The sequence below is a fragment of the Eptesicus fuscus genome, chromosome 5, assembly GCF_027574615.1.
Source record: "Eptesicus fuscus isolate TK198812 chromosome 5, DD_ASM_mEF_20220401, whole genome shotgun sequence".
Classification (NCBI taxonomy): Eukaryota; Metazoa; Chordata; class Mammalia; order Chiroptera; family Vespertilionidae; genus Eptesicus; species Eptesicus fuscus.
In genome coordinates this window covers 65,201,655-65,221,410 of record NC_072477.1, presented here as the reverse complement: position 1 = coordinate 65,221,410, position 19,756 = coordinate 65,201,655, and the positions used below count along the sequence as shown (strand labels likewise).

Here is a 19,756-nt window from a genome sequence, read left to right as displayed (position 1 = left end):
TCTTTCCTAAATGCTTTGTTGTTGTTTTTTTAAAAAATATATTTTATCGATTTTTTACAGCGAGGAAGGGAGAGGGATAGAGAGTTAGAAACATCGATGAGAGAGAAACATCCATCAGCTGCCTCCTGCACACCCCCTACTGGGGATGTGCCCGCAACCAAGGTACAGGCCCTTGACCGGAATCGAACCTGGGACCCTTCAGTCCGCAGGCCGACACTCTATCCACTGAGCCAAACCGGTTAGGGCCTAAATGCTTTGTTTTCATACTTATCTGATAAATGTTTGGGATTTTAAAAAAAAAGAAATCTGTTGGGAAAGTAAATCACCTGCCAAAATTAAACAAGCCCCAAACCACTCTTCCTGGTTTTTCTCTTGTGAAAATGGACTTCACAAAGTGGGAACTTGAAAAAAGTCACAGCTCCTTTCTTTTTTAAGCCGTTGTCAGGCCAAAAGAGAGTAGGACTGAGTGCAGTGGTAATGAAACCGCAGGACCCCAGGAGGCCTTCCACAGAGAAGGGAGGGTGCTGTGCCCTGCACTTCCTTTCAGGGCCAGTCTTGGGACAGGAAGCCTGGCTACTGCCTTCCCCATGACCACAGCTTCCCGGGAGGCCCAGATGGGGGAGCTTCTTGTCCCACTTCCCCTCAAGTGTGGTTTGCTCCTTCCCACCCCTTCCCGAGAGACCCTCTCTTTTTCCCCACCTGGGCTCAACCCCTATTTCTCCCATCAGAAGACGCTCTGGAGTTCAGGAATAAGCTGAGTTCACTGCTAGCAGCGAGATGACATCTCTCTGTGCTCCAGCTATGCCATCGGCACCTTTCTATTTATCCTGCTGCAGCGCTCTCCCCTGCCACTTGGATGCTTTCGCTGATCTCCATAGCAGCATAGAAAAGCCCTTAACGGAGAGGATGGGTCCCTAGAGAGTTCGGGTTTCCACAGAAGGCATCTGTGCAGGTTGCCTGGACCACTGTGGGCAGAGCCACTGCACAGCTCCCAGGCACATCATTCATTCCATAGTCCTCATGAATGGCGCCCCCTGGAGTTGTGCAACGAGATGTCTCAGCCTCTGGGAGGACAGAAGTCCACTGGGAAGATACATTCCTATTTTTGAAAACCAGCTAAAAAGAAGAAGTGCAGTTCAAGTCTCTTGTCTGTCAGCTCTAGTTCCACCTCTCCCTAAAGGGGTATGGATGACTCCCAACTTGTCCTTGAACCTCCCATAGCCCACTCCCTCAAACCAACCAGTCTAAAGCAGTAAACTCATAAGAGAAGGGGTGAGGGGAGAGGGGAATGATAGGGAAAAAGAAAGAGAAATGTTAAAAAAAAAAAACACAAACCCCCCCCCCCCCCCCGCTAGGAGTGGCCATGAGGACTGAGGGGGCGGGGAAGGTAGGGGCAGATCACATCTGAGAGGGCAGAGCTGCCTCCGGGAGAGCCTGCTGGCTATTCTCTGCCCTCTCACCGTTTCCTGGGGAACTGGTGAAAGGTGACGGGGTAGTGCAACTGCATCTCCAGTGAAGACAGTACTTCGGCTATCCTACAACTTCACACCTATAAAATAATGCCCATGTATAAAAATTAACTTTTTGTGCTGTTTTGGCTCTATTTCCCCTGCTCTGCTCTAATAAAGAAGGAAGCAGCTCACGGCATGGGAGTGAGAAGCATAAGGGGCAGCCAGGGAGAGGAGGTGGCCTGTCCTGCAATAATCAACAGACTAAATCTGGGGTCAGGTGTACCTTGGGGTCCCCTGGGCTCAGCTCTGCGCAGGAGGCCCCGGCACACTCGGCCTGAGCGGTGGCCATCCAGCCAGCGACGGGGAGCTCACACCTCTCAAGGCAACTTGATCAATTCTATGCGGCTCAAGCGATTAGAAATTTGTTCCTTATACTGTGTGGCCTTATAATGTCCACTCCTGGGCCTTAGTTTTGCTCTCTGAAGTCACCCAGAATAGGTGAAATGATCATTTTCTTTGAAAATCTTTCAAATATATTTTTAAATTGATTTTAGAGAGAAGGGAGAAGGGAGAGAGGGAGCGAGAAAGGGAGTAACATCGCTTTGTTGTTCCACTTATTTATGCATTCATTGGTTGGTTCTTGTATGTGCCCTGACCATGGACTGAACCCGCAATCTTGGCACATCAGGACGACACCCTAACCCACTGAGCTACTGGGCCAGGGCAAGTTTCAAACATTTGAATACCCAAAGCATATTCCCTATAACGTCTCTCTTCTAGAACAGACATGTTCAGTTCTGTTTTTGAACCTTTACACGTAATTGGCAAGAATTCAAAGAAACGTTTTAAGTAACCCGCCCGAAGGTGGCAGGCTGCTGGTCCTTACCGATTCAGGAAAGCATTTCCAAAGCGACCGAGCTTTCGAAATGGCTTCTTGGGGTCCACAACTAAAGCGTTCCCTGGGGTGCTGCCCTCGTTCTCCCCGTACATCACAGCGATGAAGGAGTCGGTGGTGGGCTCCGGACCAATCCTCATGCCAGGGAAATCTTGCTCCAGTAAGTATCTGGGGGGGGGGGGGGGGGGAAGAAACAGCATGTTGTCACAAAGCAAACCGTCAGAAAGCTTCCTGGGTCTACCAGTTATATACCCTCCACCCCCCGAAAAGGAGCATGATTTATTCTTTTGCTAATAATGATTTTTCAAAGCTTAAAGTAGACGGACCTCTCTCCCCCCACCTCCCCAGTGTGAGAAGCCAGTGAACGAGGTCGGACATCTTGCTGACCGATGGGGCCTGCGAACACACCTCTGCTCAGCACAGCAATTCTTGGTGCAACAGACACCACCCCAGAGCAGCGCACCCAGCCAGCTCTCTGTGTCCTGGAAGACCCTGCTCAGGCCCACCTCCTTTAGGGAAGCGTCCCTGTCCCTCCAGCATGGTGGGGACACCTCCTCTGTGGGCCGGCACCCTGTGCCGGGGCCAGCATGGTGCTCGCCATGGGAACTGTGCTTCTTTGCTTGTTGTCCCTGGCAGACAGGCCCATGTCTGTGGCCAGATGCTTAGCCCAGCGCCCATCACTGTGCCTGCCCACAGGGGGCACTCCATGCAGTGAATGAAATAATGAACCATCTCCTTCCTGTCACTGACAGTCTATGAGGCTGGCACATCCTCCTTTGTGCATTTTACAGCTCCCTTGGGCTCCTGAAGGCTGTAGCCATTGAAGAACATTTCCAAATAATTCAACAGAGGCTGCTATGGAGGATGGGGTGAAAGAGGGGAACTGAGATTAGATATCACCAGGGCCGTCGGTGGCCCTTTGTGCAAATTGGGAAAAGGTGCCCTTTCCTCTAGGCAGACACGGCCCCAGACCAGAATTCACAGCTTAGCAAGGACTCTGGCTGGATTTTACATGCCCTCCCTCCCCACATGCCTCTTTGCCTAGTGGCCCTCATGTAGTTTAACCTGCACAACTGTATACAGTGGCCCTAGCGAATGTCATTGAGGATTCTCATTCAGTGGGCAGAGGAGACCAGTTGATGAAATACAGGGCATTAGGACTGGCTCAATGACATGTTGGGCTGGGGCAAGTCTGCTTTCTGTGGGAACTGGATAAGCCCTAACATAGCCCTCCCCACCCCACCAGCACTTCATTCAGGTGAAGCCACTTAGAGTCCTTCCCTCCCTCCCCACCAGATTCCCTTTCCAAGATGCAGGAAGACACTGTGTGTTCATGAAAACATGGGGGTGGGGTGGGGAAAGACTGCTCCTTCTTTCCTCTGCAACCAAGAAGAACGTGAGGAAGGGAGGACAGCTGACCCCTGAACGATGCAACTGAAAATTCATGTATAACTTTTGACTCCCCCAAAACTTAACTACTAATAGACTATTATGGCCTGAAGCCTTAACGATAACATAAACAATTAACACCCATTTTGTACATTATATGTATTATAAATTGTAATGGGAAGGGGGTGAGGAGAGGTACAAGAGGGTATGGGGGAGTAAATGGTGACGGAAGGAGACTTGACTTGGGGTGGTGAACCCCCAATACAATATACAGATGATGTATTACAGAATTGTACATCTGAAACCTACATTAAGTTATTAACCAATGTCACTCCAATAAATTCATTAAAAGAGTAAAAAAACAACAACTGTGTTCTTACAATAGCGTCAGCTAGAGAAAATAAAACGTTATTAAGAAAATCATAAAAAAGAGAAAATACATTTACAGTATTTGCTAAAACAAATCAGCATATATGTGGACCCACACAGTTCAAACCCATGTTGTTCAAGGATCAACTGTACTTTGGAATACATTTCACTCATTACCAAGCAACAGGTTGAAATGCAACACCTTCAGAGAACACTTGACAGTGGCTGTGAACAGGCACTGGGGGTGGGGAGTGGTGGATGGGTCCCTGCTCAAGGGGAGTGGGGCAGAGCCCTGTCCCAACCCTGCTGGGGAGATGAGCCTTCACCCTGGGGAAAGGCTCAAGGGCAGAAACCTGCAAACTTCCTCCAGCTCCCCATTCCTGCAGCTAACAATCTACTTGGTCCTAAACTATTTCCTTTATTTCTTCAATGCCCTGACTGACCAAATGTAAGCATAGTACCTGTGATTTTATTTCTAGGGATAGAAGAAAAGAACTGAACTATCAAGTGTCCAACAATTTTGCCATCTTTCTAAGAATAAGAAATTAAACCACCCTTTAGATCTATGTTTTCTACATAAATAAAATGAAAATTGTTTAGCAATTGCAGCAGGCTATTTCTAAACATTTAATTGATCTCATTGCTAGTTTTAATGTCATCCAAAATTTCTTCATTTTTGTGAAGCTGTGGAGCATAAGAATAGATACATCATTTAAATATATCCACTGAATTTAGAGTAAATATGAAAAAAATTGGATCATAGCTCCTAGCATTTACCAAGTATTCACTACTAACCTGGTGTAGTACAAAGCCCTCTATGCACACATTGTTTCATTCAATCCCTACAGCACTCCGAGGAGGCCACCAACACTCTCATTGTCTGGTGGGAACACTGAGACATCAGAGAGGCTAAGCAACCCGACCAAGGTCACACAGTAAATGTTTCAGTGGAAACGAAATGCAGGCAATTGGACCCCAGGTCTTGCGCTGTCTCCAGATATGTTTAAACCTGGGTTCGAGCTGGTGGTTTGCTCAGGGATGAGGAGCACAAGAAGTTCAGGGCCACAGCACAGTGTCCCACTGGGCATGAGGCACCACATTTCCTTACAAGTGAAGGAAAAGAGCCCTCCACACTGTCCTGCATGGTCTTGGGGCGGCCCTGACAGGGCCAGCTGTCTCTCTTCTCCCTGGAGAAAAGCTGGGGAGAAGAGGTGCTATTTTCAAAACATGTTCACATTTAATTTAAAAAATTTTCAAAACCTTTTCAGGCACCTAGAAGACTAATAAATAATAGTAAATACTCACAGGAGCAGAAATATTCATGTTTATAAATTCTTATAAAATTCCACACAAATACTGTTAAAAGTGAGAGTGTCTCACATTTTGCAAAACTCCAGCATGTGTAGAGTGTAGAAGGAGTGTGTGGATTTCACATAGGAATGTGGAATTTAGGTTTTAGGGATCTCAGTCTGAAGTCAGCAGCAGCAAAGCTAGAATTCAAGTCCAGATCACACCCATTCATGTCCAGTTTGATTTCCATGCCTTGTGGCCTGGAGGAGGCTAAGCCAGGAGATCCAGGGGACAGATGGAGGAAGGGGAGAAAATTGGGGAGAGGGGCCGGGGCTTGGAAGAACAGCAGCCAATGTCACCAGGCTTCCTGCAGCACACACAGTTCCCAACTCACAAAAGGGTTAGGTCCAAGTGTTGTCTTGAAATTTGACAGGCACTTTCCATAGAATCAATTGTTACTGCAATGGTTGGCTTGCCAAGACGGCCTACAAAGGGTCTTCGACCTTGGTAAATCATCCAATCCCAGGTACAGAGGAAGAACCCAAACTACAAAAAATTACATATTTTATAGTTTGTTTACATTATTTTGTTTAGTGATACTTTCCCCCACAAATAAAAAGCCAAAAGTCAACTTTCAATTTCATTATCAATGTAATACCAATTAAATAAATAGCATATTGGCACTTTAAAAAAACTCATAATACTCAATGCTGGTGAGGCTATAGTAAAATAAACACCCTTATATATGGTGGAGGAAGAATAAGTTGGTATAACTTCACTGAAAAGCAATTTGATACTTTGTGTTAAAAACCTTCAAAATGGGGGTAAGTCCTTAGGAAAAATCCTTAGACACATGAAAAAGATTTCTGCATGAAGATGTCCATTGCAGCATTATCTATAACAGCAAAAAATTAGAAAAAAAAATTGTGTTCTCTTTCCCATAGCTCTTATTCCCTCTATCATAATATACAATGTACTTATTTATTATTTTATGGTTTATTCCCTATCTCCCCCTGACAGAGTATAAGCCGCAGGAAAGCAGGCTTTTTGTCTCTCCTGTTCACTAATGCTTCCCACGTGTTGGAGCCATCTCTGGCACATGGTTGAGATAGTCAATAAATACCCATTGACAAAGTCGCCTCTCCAGTCTGTCTGATGCCCCCACCCCCCTCTCGCTCTCATTTCCCTGCTCATAGCACAAATCAGTATCTGAAATTATGCTACTGTTGGCATGTCACTGTCCCAGATGTTAGGAGCACACTGAAAGAGAGGACCCTTGGCTGTCTGGCTCACCACGGTCTCCCAGCAGCGAACAGTGTCTGGCACACGGTAGGAGCAGAGCCAGTATCTGTGGGCTCTGACCTTCTCTGAGCCCTCATCCAGGCGGTCCTCAGGCTCTGGCCTCCCTCCCTCACTTCTCTGCCTCCTCATCACACCTCATTTGGACTCTGGTCACTCCCTACTTCCCATACTTCCTCTCCCCCATTTGCCCTGGAAGATCAGATTCTTTTTCTAAAGCACCACTCTAACAGCCCAGTCCTTCCCAGATAACGTCTATTCAGGAACCCCCACAAGCCACCCTTTGCAGTCTGGGCTCTTGCTCCCCACCTACAGGGGGCCTTTTGTTCCCCTCTTGATCAGTCTCTTCTAGCCCCGAAATTCCTGCCCCCATCTCCCCTCACTTCATTTCCTCTCTGGTGGGGAATCCTGTCTCATGATCTCTAGCATCTATCCTACCCACTCTTTACGCCACTTCACTGCTCCTTTGCGGCAGTTCTCCCTGATCATTCCAGGACCTTGTTTTGGTCCCTCCCTGCCTCACCTTCTCTTGTGAACTCTTCATGGAACACGTAGTATTGGTGTTATTGGTGGGCCTATTTCCTCTCTTCTGATAGGCTGCCTTTTCCTGCAGGGCACATTCCACACACACAGAACTCTGGAGCCCCAAAGTCTCTTAGGAACCACTTGGTTCAACCCCATAATCTGTACATGTGAAGAGACTGGAGGTGAAGGGAGGAACGTGACTTGTTGCTGGTGAAACTCGCCCGCGGCCCTGCAGGACTGGAGCCTGGGGCTCCTCCCTCCTGGGTGGAGGCATTTGCTGTAGGCTCAGCCCCACAGCCTTGGGGGACCCCTAGCTTCTGGTCCCCTAAGAAAAACCTGTCCGATACATGAGTTAAGATATGCCATGCTAAGCTGACTGCCCAGCAGAGGTTTACAATGGTGATGGTGAAACTCAGATACACTATGTCACACTATTGGGCAGGCAGGCACATGCCACATGCAGAGAGAGAACACCCAGGACACAGAGGATTTGACATGAGCCAAGTGAGAATGAAGTGAGATGAGGTTCAAAACCAGCAACCTGGAGAGGAAGAGGGAGAACTCTGAGGTGTGATGTACAAAGACAGCTTCCCCACACAGCCCCGCGCACGAGGCTCATCAACGGTGTTAAACTTTTTCTTTTTTGGCAGCTCGGAGGCTTTCCCAAAGCCACGAGTTCCAGGGACTTGGTGGGGTTATCTGCGATAACAAGAATTCAAAAGAACAGGAGGCCACAGGAAGCCTACAGAAAAGAGTCCACCTCGGCTCGGAGCGGCTGCCCCCTCACAGGCATCCTGTGCGTTAGGCTGGGTTTCTGTCCCTGGCTCCACCTCGCTCTCCTCTTCCTGAGTTCTCAGAGAAGCTGCCAATTCCAGTGGTGACTGCTCCCTGAGTCTTGAGCCAAGCCACCAACGTAAAAAGGGACAGACATTTGGATTCCAAGAAGCCGGGCAGAAGGGGTGGTGGGAGGAGGGGAGTGCCGACACCTCCTTGTCCCCGTGTGCGGAGGGCCACGGTTCAGCCTCGCCCAGGTGGCTCCTGGGCACACTGACGGCCACGTTCAGCCTAGGCTCACAGAGCTGCTTTCAGGCCAGGGGACGTGTGGACAGTGTCTTCCTTCTTCCTCTGCTTAGGCTAGGCTTTCTTTCTTAAACCTCATAGCAAAAAAACGTCATGTGACAAGAAGAAAACATCTTCAGAAAATGGAAAATCCCTCAACATACCCAAGCAACCACCATCCTCTCAAAGATGGGCGTAAGAATGACTAAAATGCAAATGAACAAACTATAAGAGGCACATGATTCCAAAATTCCAGCTGCAAATTTTGTCTCTCCTGAGTATTCATCCATGCATTCTTCAACTTATTCCATTCTAAGTACCTTTGGGTAAATACTATTTTTATCCCCATTGTACAGATGAGAAAACTAGGGCTCACATAGGTTAAGTGGTTTATAAGAGCCTAGGATTCCTACTAGCCCTGTGGGAACATTACCTGCCCTAAGTCGGAGCCTGAGACGCCGAGTCAGGCTCCCATAGGAGCGTTTATAGGAACACAGTCTATGAATCATCACACACATACAAACCTAAGACTTGTTAGCAGTATTCAATAATTAAGCAAGCACTCTAAAAAGTATTATGACACCTCTATTTGGGGTGTATTATGAGCATTAATTTAAAATTCTCAAAAAGTCTAGAGAAATAGCTTGGGTAATGATAAATGGGATTTTAAAAGATGTTTGTGCCCACACGGGCCTCTGTGTGTACACTAGAGAGTGCAAGTCGTTGACATGGCCTAGGACTTTTTTAAAAGAGCATTAAACTAACCCCAACAATCACTTTATTCCTTTGGGTATTACTAAGGGTTTAAACCACACAGATGTGAAAGAAATATATAAAGTACAACTTTTGAGTTCTGTGAAACATTTTATTTCCTTATTTTTAAATACGTGGCTATGAGTTTAAATAATTTCGATTTATAGTAAGTGTTAGAGTCTGACATGAGGTGTTTGTTGGTAACGCCTGACCCACTGGTTCACCAGGAGAGAGAGTGAAAAGGAAGGGTCAGTCCTTCAACTCCGACTTGTCTGGAATCTGGAAATGATGTTTTTAAAACAGTTTCCTTTGTTTATCCTCATGTTTAATCCCAAGAAATGGAAGTGGGAGGAGAATCAAACCTTTACTATTACAACTGTCCTAAAAAATGGTCCCAGATATGTAAGTTAGTACTACCACCAACTCGACTGCTGGACACCACCAAATAACAAATAATTATGAAATGATGCTGGACAGTTTAAGGCTTTTCACATGTTTTACCACTTGACCCTCACTGTTGTTGGAGCAGGTATTCTTATTCCTAGCTTATAGAAAACTGTGCTATGATAAGTTAAGTAGACTGCACAAGACCACATTAGTAGTACAAGATAATGACCACTTTTAACATTTTGAAATATTTCTATCCATTTTTTTTGCACATATATTTTAAAAAATAAAATTGGGATCAAAGCATTTAAACAAGTTTGTACTTAGGTTCTCACCATTAGTTCTTCCTTATACCATTAAAAATTCTTTGTAAACAATTTTTAATGGCTGTATACTGTTCTAAGGTGAATATGTATCAACTTAGTTTACCATTTCCTAACTGTTGGGTATTTAAATAGCTTCCCATTTCTTACTAGTATAAATAATGCTGAGATAAATATCCCTGAACAAATATTTCACCTACTTTAAAATTTTAATCTTCTCTGAGATATTAAAAAACTAAGTCAAAATGAGCTTCACTTGCATTTTAAAACTGTATGTCTTCTTTAAGTGTGAAACCTTTTATTTTCATTTTTGTTTTTCCCTTAGCTAAATCATTGACATATTATCACCAGGGATGCTAATTCAGAATACATCATATTTGAAACTGCCGACCTACTAAGGGAATGTTATCCTGTTGTACCAAGAAACTGGAATTTGCTGGGTAAAGCCTTTTCACATCTCTATTTATCCTGCTATGAATGGAAGTTAAACTACTGAGCTGTTCTTAAAGCACACTGCTGTCTAACACAAGCTGTTCCGTGTAGCTGCTCCACTCCACCTTCCATGCTGTTCTGGAAGGAGGGTGGAAGAATGGGAAAAGAAGAAGAAGGGAGAGGAGTTTACTGGAATCAAAGGCAACATGCTTTCCAATTTCTTACAGCCTTGTTTATTTTCCCAGTCATTCATTCAATTGCGCATGCAATGAAGATCTATTGTGTTTTCTGTTATGACTTGTAACTTATGAATCTTACAATAGACTTTAAATTGACCTTGAAGCCCTGTAAGCTTCATGAGGAGGCTACAGAACACAGCATGTCCCAGAGTTACTTGACTAGAGAACCGTTTTTTCCTTTGAACATCTATTTACAACCTCCCAGAATTGCATTCCACAGAACATAGGCTGAAGTAAGAAGTAAAAAGTGAAAAGGCATTTTTGTTTTGTTCTGTTAATCCTCACCCAAGGATATTTTTTTCCATTAATTTTTTTTAGAGAGAGTGGAGGAGAGGGAGAGAGACAGGGAGAGCAGATGCCTCTCCTTGGGCATCTGAAACACCAGCTGCTGCCCCTCTACGGCCCCCTTCCATCAACATTTAACTCATGCTCATCTTGAACCTAACCTCTGGAATGCCTGTGACCAGGGCACGGTTCCTCCCCTTCAGTCCCCAACTGCTGAGAGTTTTCTATATTTGATGTCTCACCTCCCACTCATTCCTCGACCCATCACCACCTGGGTTCTATCACCACCACTTACTGACATGGCTCTTGCGAAGGTCACCCTGATTCATGACGGCTAATCCACCGCTTCTATTTTCATCCTTTCCCGGACGCAGCTGACTTTGCTGACCACCCCTCTCCTCTCTTCCCCTGCTTTTGTGGGGAGTGTCTGCTGTTTCACCTGTCCAGTATCCATTTCCCCTTTTTGATAACAACACCCTGAGGAGGCACCTCACCCCACTCCGAGTCCACCTAGTTTGGGGTTGACTACCCCGCTCCAGGCAGGGGTTATTTCATTGCCCTGGGCTCTAGGGAGTGGCTCAGGGATGGGCGTTTGGCCAAAGTTGAGCTACTGAGACTCAAAGGTGAGATTTCTGCTAAACTGTTGGGGAAGAGATTCTCTTCTTTCCCACTGGGGTGCTGAGCTGACAGAATATGAGTCTGGAGTTGGAGACAGCCACCTGCCCACTCCTGAGGGGCAACTGACTGAGAAGGAAGTCAACATGAGGGAGGCAGCAAAGCTGAGTCCTCAGCTGATTGTGCCACTTGGGGTCCTAGGCCAGGTCTGAAGCCAGTACACCTGGTCTTATCAGTTTCATGAGAAAAATCTGTATTTTTTTTTTTTTTTACTTAAGCCTTTTATAATTGAATGTCTGTCACTTGCAACCATTAGAGCCCTAAGATGGCTCCGAGCCACATCTTCCCCTGACATGACTTTTTCCAAGTGTCTCCACAAGCTCCTTTTCCTCTCACTCCAGATCCATATGTCTGATCCCTCGTGGACTCTATACCTGTGCCACTTAAACATGGGCTTAAATCTAAGCTCATAATTCTGCCCACTCTTCCTCTTCTTAGGTCCCCATCTGGGTGGACAGCTCCTGTTATCCAAGAAGCCTGGGCCTCATCTTTGACACCTTCTCGCCCTCGCCTCCTGGGCTCCTTTGGGCAGCCAATTCTCAGTGCTTGGCTTTTAGGTTTTTCTAAAAGGGGAGGATTTTCTAACCTCCAAGCCTGAATGAAGGATCTCCATCTCACCCTGTGCTTTTAGGGGCACATCCAGAGCCCTAACGGCTTGTGGATTCTTTCCCATATTCCCCGTGAAACTCTAAGCTCTGTGATTAGCCGGGCCCATTCCTGAAATCAATATTATTTGAATAAATGAACAGTAGGTTGTATAGGTGTGATCTTATATGTTGTAAGTATAGTCTATTCTTCTGTAAAAATTAAAATTCCTGTATCTCAGAGAGATCTGGAGAGGGCATGGTAGCATGGTATCTGGCATAGGAGACTATGATTTTCAGGGGCTCCAGTGCCTGGATGAGGGTGAGAACCACCAAATTAGCCCATGTGTTTTTCAAATGGGATTTTTTTTTTTAATTTTTAAAATTTTATTTATTTTAGAGAGAGAGGAAGGGAAAGAGAAACAGTGATTTGTTTCCACATATCTATGCATTCATTGGTTGGTTCTTGTATGTACCCTGACAGGGGACTGAATCAGCAACCTTGTTATAGGGGACCATGTTCTAATCAACTGAGTACTCAGCCAGGGCTCTAATGGGATCTTTTTAAAAGGGTGAATCAAGCTGCCTCCTGTGAGTGCCTCCACCTCTCTTCTCTTTAATGATGGAGTCTAGAGCTTATCAAAGGAATGAAGTAGAGCTTTGTTCTTGAACACAATCTATTTCTCTCCTTTTTTGAAAACTGGGACATCTGGCTGCTTCCAATTTTCTGATACTTTTCATATTCTTCACAATTTCTTAAAAAACACCAACCATAGACCTTTGAGCACAAGTACACGTTTTTCCTATACCATCCTCCCATCCATCTATCCACTCAGGTACTTACTGGGCCTTGCCTGCGCAGGCCCTTGAGAGCACCTCATTCCCAGGGTTTGAACGCCCTCTCAATTATGGCTGGGCCCCCTCTACCATCTCTGGATCATTTTCAGAGGAAAAGGAGGAAGCAAAATAATAGCTGAGTAGTTCTGCTTTCTGTTCATGTCACAGCAAGAGTCCCAAGCTCACCATGTTTTAGTGGGGCTCCTCAGTTAGGCGGGGAAAGCAGTGGGCCTATGGCTTCCTGATTCTTTTCCTTGTTCTAAATATGCCTACAAAGGCTTTTTAACTGTTGGAGGCATTTCTGCCCTCTCAGCCCATTCACTCCAGCTTCTTAGAGCTTGTTCATACTACCCATAAACCTTGTCCGCCCCCTTGCACATGAACCCCCCTTTTCCCTATTAACATTATATTTAAATATATACAATTACTTTATCAAGCATTTTATAGTAAAATATCATACCTGGATTTTAGTAACTTGAGTGTTATGAAGAATGAACATATTTATACATTGATAAGAATATGTAGGGGAAAAACCATATAGGGATTGTGTGCTGGCGAATCCTTTTTTCATGTCTACTCCTTAGTTCCTTTTATCCTTGTATTGGTTCTTTTAGCTATTTCCACTTCTTCATTTTTGTTTTTGCCTTGTTTTCTTTCCGGCATCCATTTTTATTTTAAATTATTGCACACAGATGCAGGAATTTCTTGACTGGCATAAATTGCAGAATTGTGGAAGTTAAATAAATCATAGGATGCTCAGTTTTGGAAGACGCAATTGTTTTATATTTTTATTGAGATACTAGAGGCCCAGTGCATGAATTCGTGCATGGGTGGGGTCCGGCCAATCAGGGCTGCAGGCAGTTGGCCGGCTGGCCCCAAACCCTGGTTGAACTCCTGGTCGAGGGGACAATTTGCATATTATCCTTTTATTATATAGGATATTTCACATATCATAAAATTCACCCTTTTAAAGGATATAATTCTGTGGATTTTAGCATATTCACAAAGTTATGCAACTAATACCACTATCTCATTTCAGAACGTTTTCATCACCCCCATAATAAACCTATATCCATTAGCAGTCACTCTCTATTCCTTTTGCAGTATAGATACACAATTGTCCCACCATCATTTGTTGAAAAATATTTCTTCCCTCGTTGGATTGTCTTGAAACCCTTATAAAAAAAATGTACCATAGATGTATGAGTTTATTTCTGGACTCTCAATTCTACTCAATTGATATATATGTCTAAACTTAAGCCAGTACCACACCCTTGCTTACTACAGCTTCATAGTAAGTTTTAAAATCAGGATGTATGAGAACTCCAGCTTTGTTCTTTTTAAAGATTGTTTTGGCTATTCTGGATGCCTCACATTTCCAAATGAATTTTAGGATAGGCCTGTCAATTTCTGTAAAGAAAGCAGTTGGAATTTTGGTTGGAATTGCACTGAATCTATAGGTCACTTTGAGTATTATTGCTATTCTAAAAATGTTAAGTCTTCCAAACCACAAACATAGAATGTCTTTCCATTTTTTAAGGTTTTCTTGAATTCCTTTCAACAAAGTTGTATAGTTATTTTATTTTTTTCTGGTTAGACAATCATATATTTTACAGAGTGATCCTCCTGATATTTCAAGTTAAGTTGTATAGTTTTAAATGTGTAGGTTTTACACTACTTTTGTTAAATTTATTCCTAAGTATTTTATTCTTTCATATGCTATTATAAATGGGATTGTTTATTAATTTCATTTTCAGATTATTCATTGCTAGTGTATAGAAATACAATTAATTTTGTATATTGATCTTGTGTTCTGACACTTTGCTGAACTCATTTGTGAGTTTGAAGAGATTTTTTAAGGCTTTTCCTAAATCTTCAGGACTTTTTAAGATCATGTCTTCTATGAATAGAGATAATTTTACTTCTCTCCAATCTACATACCTTCTATTTCTTTTTCTTACCTAACTGTCTTGGTCTCTGACCTTTTAAAGCCTATACACATTCTTGAATGACTTCCCTCTTTTCTCCTCATTAGAATTTTTTTTTTCTGCCAAAAGGGGACAGGGTGTAGGAGGAAGAAAGCAAGCCAGGCTTTTAAAAATCAAAAGTTGCAACTGTGTGGTCTGAATTGATTTTTGGTGAGCCTCATATCCTCTCAGTGGAAATGTCTTCCTTCACAACACCTGGCCCAGGGATTTTCTGGGGGAAATCTCTGAAATCTGTTTTCCTTGGGTTTGGACACAAGCCTGGCTGAGCCCAGCATCCACCCTTCCTTGGCTGTTATGGAGCCTAAGATGACATGGCCATTTTCTTTGTGCCCATCTCTTTTTCTCCTCTGGCCAATTCTTCTTTGCTGGTCAGAGGTAGAGCACCAACAGTTCCTCTCATTGCACCTTCTGTCTTATGGGAGATAAAAACTGTCAGTGAGACAATAGGTTTTTCAACTGCTCAGCGTCCACCCCAAAGAGACTTGGGCAAGTATCTTCATCACATCTGAAGTCTCCTTTCAGCACAGTTTTGTGATCCATGTGAAGACGGTCCACCAAGTCTTCCCTTTGATTCGTCCTCTTCTCTGCACGTGGGCCCCTCGTGGTGATCTCTATGCAGAAGTGAGGGTATTTTCCTTGACACTCGGGCTCTTTATCCACCCCACCCAGGAGACCTTTTCATTATAACAAGCCACACACCTAATTTCCTTATTCCTGATGAAGGCCATGGCTCACCATGTTTTAGCGGGGCTCCTAGTTCTTCCCAGTTATGGGGAAAAAGGAGGGAAGAGTAAGGTTCCATTGCAAGGCTGTGGAATGGCCCTAGCCAGTTTGGTCAGTGGACAGAGCATCGGCCTACAGACTGAAGGGTCCTGGGTTCAATTCAGGTCAAGGGCACATGCCCGGCGTTGTAGGCTAGATCCCAAGTAGGGGGCGTGCAGGAGGCAGCCAATCAATGATTCTCTCTCATCATTGATGTTTCTATCTCTCTATCCCTCTCCCTTCCTCTCTAAAATCAATAAAAAAAATATATTTTAAAAAAGGTGTGGAATGCACACCAAAGGCCTTGCTAAGTGGCTTTGCAACAAGTTAAGTATCTCTCCATGTCAGTGCAGGCTCCATTATCAGTGACCTCTTGGGATGTGCAGAAAGCCAGGTGGATAGAATATATAACTATGTAGATAGGAGCACCCCACAGCCAAGTATGAGCTTCTAGTGCCCAATGGCTAGAAGCAAACAACACAGGCACTGCCCAGCCTCAGAGAAAAGGTAGCCATGGATGTAGGCAGAATCCAGGATGGTCAGCACCCTAGGCCAACCCCTCTGCTCCCAGTTACAGTGCAGATCTCTAGAGGGTAGAGATCCGTTTTGTTTGGGTCTTTCCTCTCAGGAACTAAATCTCTTCCTCTTAGCTTCACTCTGAAACCAAACTCAGGTCTCTGGTGCCTCAGCAAGCTTCCGACCACCCTGATTTCCTTCTAACTTCACAGGTCCACTCTATGCCTGCTACCCAATGCCAAAGTCACTTAGGCCAGGAGAGGTCTCAAGAGCAAGTGACTTTCTGATAAGGTAACTCCTCCCTCACCCTGAGGTTGCACATGGCTCAGTGCCTACTGAGAAGTGCTCCACTTGGATAGAATCTCCAAGTGTCAGATCTCAAAAGTCTTCTTAAAACTATGTTTAGCAATACCACAAAGCTCCTGCAAAATGGTGAAGCAGAGAAAAGAGTGAGGAACACTAAAATGAATTAGTAAACTAAAAAAAAAAAAAAAAAAAAAAAGATCAATTCACATTCCTCTGAATTGTGCTCCCCTACTTCAGGCTTGCTTCTTATGCTGTCTATGGGAGCATAGAGCCACATCACATCCAGGTGGGTACAGCATCAAGGGCTCCCTAATCACAAAGGGTATAATAAAGCCCTCGTGGCAGACGGGGAGCTGCCCGGGGTGCTGTGAACATGCCACCACTAACGTCTGAGATTACTATAATTGTAACAATGCCACCTCCTCATCCCTTATCTCCCACCCTTGAGTAATACTTCATTATCCCATATACCTAAAAATTTGTTAGTATTACTAAGACCTTAAATGTATTGTCTTGTCATCTTTCAAGGTACCAGTTACTGTGATATTTCTATGGTTCATTTTGAGCGTCTGGGGTGACATATTTAATATTACTTTCAACATATTATAAGCACCAAAAAAGCAATTTTAAAATTATTTTCTTCAGTCTTGCTTCACATTCAAGTTACTGTCTAGAACAGCAATTTTCAACCTTTTTCATCTAAAGGCACAAAACCAATTACTAAAATTCTGTGCACACCAAACAATATATTGTATTTTTTCCAATCTGACAAAAAATAAAAATAGGTATAATTTTCATTCATTCACACCAGATGGCTATTGTGTCAGCTGTTGTCATTTTTTTATTTGACAATCTAAGGGAATAGAGGTCAGTGCCCCTGACTAGTCAGGTATTGCATGTTTTAAAAACTCTTGTGCCACACCACTTGAAAATCACTGGTCTAGAACTATATTTCAATACAGTATATTTGCTTGGCTGAATTCATTCAGAGAATATCTGTAGGCCTGGACTGAACATATTTCCTGTAGTGACAGCTACTCTATTTGTAGGAACTATTTAGGATTCTGGAATGGAGAAAAAGAGGCCACTACTTAATAGCAATGGCATGCATCCAAATATAGATACAGTTTTCCGAACACCTGTTGAACATCAATGAAGAAGAAACTGTTATAATTTCCAAAACCCTGGACCAAAACCTTAAATTATCAGGCACTTTGTTTCAATTGATACAGGATTTAACCCAGGAAAACAAGTTTCCTAACCAAAGAATGGAAAGTCTTAACATGCCAGCTGCTTTAGAAGTAAAATAGCCTCTTCAAAAATCTGTTTCAATGTCAATTATTTCCCATCAGAAGTCACTACCGAGGAAGCTATACTATTTGAACCTTAGGGCATGTACAGTAATTGTTTGCTTTTGGAGTCACAGAGGGCATGACAAATATTTTTAGTTGTCAAGGGTGACCAGGAAGAAATGACCCACCTAAGAAATGGAAACTAAGTATAGTAATATGACACTCCCTCTTAGTTCCACTGGGTGCGGTTTGCTACACGCAGCTTACTTCCTGCGGTAGGATAAAGGCAAGGCTGTGCAAGAACTGAATGAAGGTGGCCTCTCTACCCCTACCCCCAACACTGTGGCGGGGGGTGGCATGCGACCTCAAGGGAAGGGGTCATAGGCAATACGCTCTGCTGTTGCCATTCATTCATTCATTCAATAAATAGTTATGCGTTGGGTACTGTGTTAGAGACTGAACTCTCCCAACTATGACTCAAAAGCCCTTCTGATGCCCCACACCAGTGCCCTCATTTCCAGCACTAGGCCTCACTGGCTCATCAAGATGCTGATTATAGCCAGATGGCAGGATGAAGCCAGCCAGAGCAGCGCCTTTCCTTCCCAAGAACAAGGAAGGAGGTTTGAAGCCGGTGAGAACAGGTTCCCGGACCCTCCTGCCCGCGCGAGGGCAGCGGGCCCTACTCCGGCGGCCGCGCTCTGGGGCGGGCCCGCGGTCACCACGCTCTGACGCGGAACCCGAGGTCGCGTCGATGCTGGAGGGGGAAGCAGCGGCGAGGGGGTCCGCGAAAGGGGAAGCGGGCGCTGCAGGAAGCCCGAGGGGGCGGCGGGAGGCTGGCGGCTGCCCGCGTGCGCCAGGGGAAGACCGCCTCCAGCCAGGTGGTGCGGGGCCGGGGTGCGGGCAGGGCTGCGGAGGGGCGGGGCGGGTACCTGATGAAGGTGGTCTTGCCCGTGCTGTACTGGCCCACCAGAAGGATCATGGGCTTGTTGTCGAAGTCGGCGTCCTCCAGCGCGGGCGAGTGGAACTCGTGGAAGCGGTACGCCTCCTCCAGCGGCAGCACCTTGCGCAGGTACAGCGAACGCAGGCCGCCCGTCACCGTCTGCACGGCGTCCGCGCCGCCCGAGCGCTCGCGCCCGCCCGCCTGCCGCCCCATCCAGCTGAACATCCTGCCGCCCGTCCGCGAGCCCACCGTCCGCGCCCCGCGCCCGCCCGCCCGCTCAGCCCGGCGCCGCGCTGCCACGCCACTCGGGGTCTGACCCTCTGGGCTCGCACTGAACTGCCCCGGCTGCGCTCTCCGCTGCTCGAGCTGGCCCCGCCTGGCGCCCCGGCAGCCAATCGCCGGTCGCCACGTCACGAGCGCTCGTTCACTATTCAGAAGGGCTCCCCCAAGTCCTTCCTCATTGGGCCGCTGTCAGGGCCGGGTGGAGGCGTCAGCCAATGGAGAGGAGGTCCTGAATGAATTACTGATGACGGAGTCCGTGTGGAGGACGGGGGCGGGTAGAGGATGCCCCTCCAGCCGAGTGACGCAGACCCGACCTCCGAGGGGCCTTCGGAGTCGCCGGGTCTCCACGTCTGGCCAGGTGGCGCCGGCTTCCGGGCAAATCTGGGCTGGCCGAGTCCCCCAGAAAACACACACAAACAAAACGCACACAAAACAAACAAACAAACAACCCCGCGAGCCTCCGGAGGCTACTTGGTCTCCTGCAATGTTCACTCCTCCCCGCCCTGTAGACGCCGACACTGGAGACCAAAGTTCAGAAAGTTGACAGGCAGGTTCTTTCTACCCGCTGAAAGGTTAGGATGACCTTTATTTTTATTGCTGGAGACCTGGACTCACGGACATCATTGACAAAATGTTAAGTAGGGGAAGTAGCCTTCGGTCTGCTTGGACATGCTTCTCTTACTTTCACCAGCTGCCTCCACTGAATTCTGGATCAATTGAAGGCCCTTAGTTTTCTTCATTTGATTTTCTGTAAAACTGAAGATTTAGTCATCGTCCTCATTAATTACCAACTCCCACATATTGGCATGTTACCTCCCAGCCGTCTCCTTTTCAAGTTAAAAAACAACAACATTTACCTAAATTGAAACTGGAAGAAA

The 19,756-nt window shown here is 45.5% G+C and overlaps 1 protein-coding gene across 1 annotated transcript in view; it reads right to left on the bottom strand.

Annotated features, from left to right (window-relative positions):
• Positions 1–18,938, bottom strand: part of EHD4 (EH domain containing 4) — an 83,244-nt gene extending 64,306 nt beyond the window's left edge. Inside the window, exons 1-2 of the mRNA XM_008143034.3 lie at positions 18,586–18,938; positions 2,338–2,514 (exon numbers count right to left, since the gene is read on the bottom strand). Of these exons, the coding sequence (XP_008141256.2) occupies positions 2,338–2,514; positions 18,586–18,821 (413 nt within the window). The 5' untranslated portion in view covers positions 18,822–18,938. The remainder of the gene's footprint in view (positions 1–2,337; positions 2,515–18,585) is intronic.
• Positions 18,939–19,756: the final 818 nt, after the last annotated feature.